At 52.4% G+C, this 7980-nt stretch overlaps 1 protein-coding gene across 1 annotated transcript; it reads right to left on the reverse strand.

Moving 5' to 3' along the window:
• On the reverse strand, positions 1 to 7342 carry KCNJ2 (potassium voltage-gated channel subfamily J member 2). The gene is made up of 2 exons (XM_017812088.1): positions 7253 to 7342; positions 1 to 2346 (listed from the first exon to the last, which is right to left on the reverse strand). The coding sequence occupies exon 2, from the start codon at positions 2128 to 2130 to the stop codon at positions 847 to 849; it is 1284 nt and encodes a 427-aa protein (XP_017667577.1). The 5' UTR covers positions 2131 to 2346; positions 7253 to 7342; the 3' UTR covers positions 1 to 846.
• Positions 7343 to 7980: the final 638 nt, after the last annotated feature.

Below are 7980 nucleotides of genomic sequence, written 5' to 3' on the forward strand. Positions count from 1 at the left end.
TGGTATCCACTTAGGTAGTTTTCACTTAGTACTTTTTCCTACGTGTACGTATATTTTGTCTCACTTTAGACAGAGAATTAAATTCTCCCCCCAAAAATCATAATTTTGCTGGAGGCTACTGATTGGCCTGATATTACATAATGCCCCTTATGTAATTGGAAAGAGAGAAATTGATTCTAGCTATCAAACTACTGGCCTCAAAAGGAGTTTAGACTTTCTGGCAACATCGGCCTCTCTGAACTGATCACGAGCTTTTCAACCCAAAAAGTTCAACACTGACTTTTTTTTCTTTTTTTTTTTTTTTTTTAAATTACACAAGAGAAAATAAAAACTACACTGCAACAAAAATAACCATTTGTGTTCATGTAGTTAGCAGCAGCTTTTTAAAAAATAATTATAATAATAATAATAAGGCAGATCCTTGCCTTTGTTATGCCATTAAAAACATTCTTGTTCCCTAGAGAGAAGCATTCTGGAAAAAGTTGAAAAAAAAAAAATAATAATAACCCAACCAAAGCTTGCCTGCAAGTTCAAGTTTTGTAAAAAAATATATACATAATTTATTCTACAACATATGTGCCTTCTGTTCATACTTAGACATGTTTAGTGCTTTGTGTTTAGAGTTCGCTTTCTGTCGTCCCTCCTCTGAGGACAGCCCTAAAACCAGCCTGGGTTTCTCAGGTCTGCTGCCTTCACACCACACTCTTCAACAGTACCGTTGTCTGAAAACTGTTCTGGGCCAACTTCTCAGGTCAACAACGTGCCTTTGACCGGTAGATGTGGGTTGGTTTTTTTTTTGTTTTTATTTTAAACTTTCAACCAAAAGGGAGAGGAAGAGTCCGCCGGTCATATTTCCGACTCCCGCCGCAGCGGCCGCGGCTCCAGAGGCACGCCGGCCTGGTTGTGGTGGTCCATGTCGGGGTGGGTGTCTGTGCTCATGCTCTCAGGCACCCCCGTGTCGATCTCGTCCTCCTCTTTGCTGCTGAGGGCGACCTCGTTCTCGTAGCAAAAGGAGTTCGCGTTCGAGAGAATGTATTTCTTCTCTGCTAAGTCTCTGGCACTGCAGATGGGTGTGTTGGGCACTTCGTATGTTTTGTGGAACCTCGAGTAGTCCACTTTGTAGTAGTTTTTCTCTTCGAAGAGCACGGGCTCGTAGCGGTGGCCCCAGAGGATTTCGTTCGCCAGGTAGGAGCTACGGCACTGGGTGGTCATGGCGGTGGCCTCCACCATGCCCTCTAATATTACTACGATTTCAAAGTCAGCATTGTCCATGTCCTGCTTGCTCAGGTCATACAAAGGACTGTCCTCATCTATTTCGTGTACTATGGTGATTGGGGAGACCAGGAATATCCGGTCTATGCCGCTGTCAAACCCCACGTTGATGTCTATCTGATCCAAGGGGATGTACTCCCCTTCCGACGTGATCCTGGATTTGAGGAGCTGCGCTCGCACGTGCGCCTCCACCAAGTGGCTTTTCCTCAGGTTCCCAACGCGCCACATCAGGCACAGCTTCCCGTCTCTCATGGCCACCACGGCATTGTGGCTGAACACCAGAGTTTCGTTTCTCTTTTTTGGCTTAGCCATCTTTGCCATGACGGCCCCAATGATGAAGGCATCGATGATGCAGCCCACTATAGACTGGAAAACCACCATGAACACCGCGATGGGGCACTCGTCCGTGACGCACCTGAAGCCGTAGCCGATCGTGGTCTGGGTCTCGATGGAGAACAGGAAGGCTGCGGTGAAGCTGCTCACTTGAGAGACGCAAGGTTTGCTGTTCTCTTGGTTCTCCAGATCCCCGTGCAACAGTGCAATCAACCAAAACACACAGCCAAAAAAAAGCCAGGAGAGGATGAAGGTCAGGCAGAAGATAACCAGCATCCACCTCCAGCGGATGTCCACGCAGGTGGTGAAGATATCTGCCAGGTATCGCTGTCCCTTCTCCCCCACGTTAATAAACTGGACGTTGCAGTGGCCGTCTTTTTTGACAAAGCGGCTCCTGCACTGCTGCCTGGTGTGTACCTTGCCCTTCCCGTTCCCAAAGCCGTTGGCCACGGCCATGGTGGACAGCTTCATGCCGTCCTCCTCCGAAGACACGATGCTGTAGCGGTTGGTTCGCACGCTGCCCATCACTACTGCTGTGGACTGAGGTGCTTCTGCTTTAGAAAACAGTCTGAGTTTCTGCAAAACCCTTTGGAGAAACAGTTTTGAAAGTTCTAGAGGAACACACACACACGGAAAAACCGGGGAGAGGCCGGAGTCCCCAAGAGCCCCTGGATCAACCAAGGACAGTCTTCTGGCATGCAGAGTTAGCTCAGCAAGTAACCGTCATAGAGAGGGCATGGTCTGCAAGAGAAAGAGAAACGTCGTGTTAGATCCTTGAGGGACAGGACAAGGAATCAAACCTGAAAGGATCAAGTTAAATTCCTCCTGCAGACCTGCAGGAAGTTTTCTTTTTTCTTAACAACACTCTGAGCAATGCTCAGCGATCACGACTGTGCACGGACAGGAGTCACATCGTCACTGCGAGGAAGTCACTGCTCCTCCCCAGGGAAAGCCCCGAAGGCATCGTGTCACACAAGTCCCTGAGCAATATTCACTTTAAAGCTGGACATGCAGAGAAACTCTCTGCTATTTGCAACTGTGCTTTCTGTGTATTGGGAAACAAACAACTCCCTTTAACATCCATCTGCTCAAACACAAATACTGGAGATGTTTGTGGTGACTTACAACCTGTCCCCCAGACTGTTTGTCAACGACAAACCAGGGAGTTGCAAAACGGAAGGTGGCGTGTACAGAGAAAAGCAATAAACCTGGGAAGTGCAAATAGCAGAGGTTTCCATGAAATGAGATCTCATTTAATTTTTTTAATTAAGCTAGAAGAGTGAGCTGCGTACTCTCTGCAAACAGCAGGAATGAGGGCTGCATTGGTTCCTCTTTAACTCCAGAAACTCACACGGATCTCCACGGGTTTTACACCCATATCAGGCATAAGTTGGACAAAGCAAACTAAACCTTGCAATGATGCAACTACCAGAAGGCTACAGTGGAGTAGAACCAGCTGAGTGTCTTCATAACACCTTTAGTAGCAAGAACCAGCACCTTCCCCTCAGGAGCCCAAGGCAGCCGACTCCACCTCCAACAGGTAACGGCTCCAAGTGTCCCATGGGCCTTAAACATCACCAATTAAGACTCAGCTGAGAGGCTACAAAACCTTCTTCCTGAGGGTAGAAGCCACCAAACTTGTTTCGGGGAGGTCTGGCTTAGACCCAGGTTCAGCTTTTAACAAGTGCGTCATCCATTAAGTCGTGTTCTGTGTATCAGGAAATGGGATTGAAATGCTGCAGGAGAGAGGCACTAACGCCACTGCTCCATCCACACGTGCCCCATGCAGGAGACAAGGCTAAACCTGAGTGCTGGGGAATGTCTGCTGTCCCTTTGTCATGGCAGAGGAGACTTCAGAACCATTTACCATAGCAGGGGATTAAATCATGATGCTCTCCCTAAATTAATGTTATCAAAACTCATCTGAGTTTGTCCAAAACCCAACAAAACTGCAGCCACTGTGGAGCACAACCCCTGCCCACCAGGACCTCTGTCCCCCAGTGGCTTCAGTACTGTCTCTTCCCCTGACTCGAATCCCACAACAGTTGTAGATAAGATGTTTTCTCCTTTCCCAACAGCAGCCCCTAAAGCCCTGCAGAGACGTTCCAAAAACTTGAGAGATTTCAAACAGTCCCTCAGCCCTCCCACATCCTTCAGCCACATTACAAGGGCTTTAGCTCAGCAAACACCTGTTAGGAAAAGAGCAGGTGACAAACAGCACCATCATCGTGCTCTCAGCTCCTTGCAGGCTGCTCTTCCCTCCAGGACCTCTTCAGGCTTTACTTTTACCTCCTCTTTCTTCCTCACTCCTGTTTGTTGTGCAAGAATGTGTCCCGATGCCTACTTGCCAAGATTAGTCATCTGTGACTTCAGCTCCTACAAGACATTTTGGCAGCTCTCAATAGGTTCAATAATGCCCACTCTGAGCACAGCTCTCAGCAATGAACACTTACAGTGTAGTTGCCCTCTTACTTATTCTGTACATTTATTCTTACTTAGACAGCTGCCTAAGGATCCACCTTTTCCCCCCCTCACACCTTTTTGTTCTCGGGGTTTTTCATTCCCATCAGGATATCATTCTCAAAAATACAAAAGAATTCTTTTAATGCTCACTTAAATGATTTTTGTTTTGGCTGAAAAACACTTTGATTAGAAACCTGAACACAGCAGGGAAGCGAAATTACTGTTAATACATTCCACACAAAAAAACTTCTTGAAAAGCCATTGCATTGCTCTGCAAATCGATCACTTACAAACCACATCCTATAATCACAGTCATGTTTGACTTCCACGGTCAAAGTCTGTTTTGTTCCAAGCTGATGGAAACACACAGCCCAGGAAACAGTTTATTTTGAAGTCTGGGGTTCGTTTTTTTTCCCCCTGCATTGTCTCCTGGATTTTAGAGGAAAACTTGTGGTGGAGGGAAAGATAAGCTGTAAAGTCTAAAGTGTCTGACTATGCAGCTTCCCCCACAAAAGTCTTGACCTGAGGACATTTGTCTGAATTCCACAAATCACTGAAATCCTAACGGAGCTTCCTGCAGCGAGCTGGCTGCATTTAGAAGTTTGGGACCTGAATTAGGTATCCTGCATTGTCACATTCCTCCCCCGAAGGGCTGAGCACCTTCTACCTACTGCACCTTGCACAGCATTTCTCCTCCCTGGCTGCTCAGTGGCTGCTGTGTCCTTGGTGGACCTGCACCCATTTGGCCCTAAGGATCCCTAAATCCAGGGGTGTGCCTGGGGACACCTTTGCAGGTTGCTGGCATGTTCCACTGCAGCACAGTTGTCTTCTTGCTTTTACAGCTCTAACTGCCTCTCATCCTTGTGAGTGCTCGGAGTGGGGAGGATGCCAGGATGTGTGGGATGGGAGCAGGACCAGCCCCGTGCACAGGGACCAGGCAGCAGGTCTGATCTCACTCCCGCTCGTGGCAGGTCCTGTGAAACCCCCACTGGATCCACTGGCTGCCCAGCCACACACCTGACCAGTGTTCACCCTGACCTTCACCAGAGGTCCTCCCCAAAATCCCAGACACAACCAGCATGAAAATCCAATGATACTTCTCATTTTGCTAATCCACCTGCTGCTCCAAGGCAGAGCAAGGCTTCTGCCCCCCTCCCCACCCCGGCATCAGCTGCTGGTGGCACCAAAAATGCCAGCGTGGGACCAGCCCCGCAAACCTCCCCAGACAAAAAGAGCCAACCCAGTGCCCACCAACTAGCCCAGCATTTGTGTAACTGAGCCCAGTGCAGCCAGACACACACATGCAGCTGGAAATTCAATCATCACTAGGTGTGTTATTATTATTATTATTAATCCAGGTTACCTTTCCTCCTGGAAGGGAGAACAAGCAACGCAGCTTGTAGTTACCAGCACTGGCACTGACACAGCATTACTGGGAAGGGATGAGATGGGATGGGATGGGAGAGCCCTGGCTTGCTCTGCTGCGAGGGGATGCTTGGAGGAGCCGGGAAAAACGGGGCTGTGCTGCATCTGCAGCATTTCTGAGCCAGCATTTGGGGAAATGCCACGATGAGGAGCCCAAACCTCGCTTTTCCCTCAGCACCCCCCTGCAGCCCTTCCCTGGGGAAAGAGCTCACACCGCACGTTAAACTCTGCAACGAGCAGCTCGAAGGGAATTTGTGCAGAAGGTTAAAGACTGAGGCAAAACTCAGAAGTGCAAGGAGGGGGGGGGTTGGAGAGGAGCACTAACGAGCGCTTGGAGCGGTTATTCCCAGGCTGACGCCACACAGCCCTGCGGAGAGAGCCGGGCACATGTTGCCAAGAGAGCACCAGCACCACCTCAGCCAAGCGCCTTCCCTGCTGCCCTCGGAAAACAGAACAAAGGAGCTTCTCGCCCCAGCGAAGCCCGTTCCCACATTCCTGCTCCCTGGCTGCCGGGCACGGCCACCCCTGTAACCTTTCTCCTTAAAAGTCATTCCCCAGAACTTCTCCGCTGGTCTGGGGAGGACTCAAGTTACACGGAGTGGTGAGCTGCTTTCAGGAGAATGGTCTGTCCTTCACGGACAGGCAGTGGGGGAAAAAATAAAAAAAAATAAAATAAAATAAAAAAATGATCAGATTATGCAGGGAAATGGGTGCGAAGAAATAGGAGAAAGAGGACAAGTGGCGTTTGCATCTGCTGTCCTGCCAAGGAGACGCGCTCGGGGTATTTGTAGCCGATGACAAAATAACTACGAGTGGAACAGCCATCACCAGGGGGTGTACGTGGTGCACCGGCTGCGAGGATGGAAAAGCAAACAAGTGTAAAGGTAAGGCTGAGGCACAGAGACAAGTGCGGGCAGCCCGCGGGGAGCGGAGGCGGCGGGGACAGCGCTGCGGGGACAGAGCTGCGGGGACAGAGCTGCGGGGACAGAGCTGCGGGGACAGAGCTGCGGGTCCCGCTTAACGCGGACACCTACGGGTCCCCTCCTGCCCCCGCCCCGGGCACCGAACCCTCGAACCCATCTGCCTTTGCTTATCAGTATTTTTTCCTGTAACTGTCAGGAACTAAGCTGAAACAATACAGCTCTTCACAGCCTGCGGGGTTTTTTTCCTTCTTCCTATTTTTTTTATTACATTTTAGCAGGCTGCTCTGAAATAAAGAAACACCGCCGCTTCCATGCTGCCAATGAATGAAGCTACAGGTTCATTTCACACCCCTCTAAAGCACTCCGGACACTCAAAAACACGCATCTGAGCGCTGGGACTCGCTGCTTCTGCCCGGCCTCTTGTGCAGGAACAACAGGCGAGAAGAAGGGAAAGGGATGGAGCAGCGCGCCTTGAGCGACACGGAGTTGTCATGCGAACTTCCAGCCCTTCCCCAGGATAAAATATCCCGGGGGGGTTGGGGGGGAGCAGCTGGTGCATGGAAAGTTATAAGCACAAACAGATGCTGGAAGCAGATGCTCGGGCGCTCCAGCCATACCTATCGAATTATTCCAGGCACTGAGAATAGCTCGGGGATGGGGGCGTGAGAAATGCAGGAGTTCCCCCTCCAAGCCGGGGCACACAAGGGGAGCTTTATCTCGCGGTGTCGCGACACAGCATCGCGGATCGCCTCCCCCTCGGGGGGCTGCGCTCCGGGAGGACGGGGCTGAGGGGGGGCGGGTGGGCGACTCGAAAGGATGGAGAAGGCGCTTCTTACCTGCCGCGGCCCGCGAGGGAGGTGCGTGTGGAGGGCAGGGGTGTAAGATCCAGCAGCTGGGGGACGCCGAAGCCGGCCCGGTGCCCGCCGCCCGCCCGCTCTGCGCTCCCGCCCGCCCGCGGCCCCTTTTTGCGGGCGGCCATGGGATGTTTAATAGCGGCCCCGCCGGACACGCCCCCCCCGCCCCGAAGGCCAATGGAACAAGGAGGGAGTGGTCGGGGGGGCGTGGCCGCGGGGGGAGCCCTGGAGAGGGATCGGCGGGATCGGGAGCGGGATCGGGAGCGGGGATGCTCCGGGGCGCAGGGGATGCTCCGGCGGAGCGGCGAGACCCCCGTCCCCCGTCCACAGGGTCCCGGGAGAAGGCAGCAGGGGTCCGGCTTCCCGGTGCGGGGAGTCCCGGGAGAACGCAGCCCGACTCCGGGTCCCCGCTGCGGAGGGTCCCGGGAGAAGGCGACAGGTCTCCTGGTCCCCGGCTCTCCCGTGCATAGGAGCCCGGGAGAAGGCGGCCGCTCCCCGGGTTTCCAGGAGCAGGCAGCCTGTCTCTGGTCCCCGGGTCTCCCGTGTGGAGGATCCCGGGAGAAGGCGACAGGTCTCCTGGTTCCCGGATCCCCGGTGCGGAGGATCCCGGGAGAAGGCGGCGAGACCCCGGGTCCTTGGTGCATTGGATCCCGGGAGAAGGCGGCCGGTCCCTGGGTCTCCCGTGCGGAGGGTCCCGGCAGAAGGCGGTG

The sequence above is a fragment of the Lepidothrix coronata genome, unplaced genomic scaffold, assembly GCF_001604755.1.
Source record: "Lepidothrix coronata isolate B3197 unplaced genomic scaffold, Lepidothrix_coronata-1.0 Scaffold34, whole genome shotgun sequence".
NCBI classification, from domain to species: Eukaryota; Metazoa; Chordata; class Aves; order Passeriformes; family Pipridae; genus Lepidothrix; species Lepidothrix coronata.

Excerpts from the sequence above, each read along its gene's own strand:
- KCNJ2 (XM_017812088.1), bottom strand. The coding sequence starts at position 2,130 with ATGGGCAGCGTGCGAACCAACCGCTACAGCATCGTGTCTTCGGAGGAG.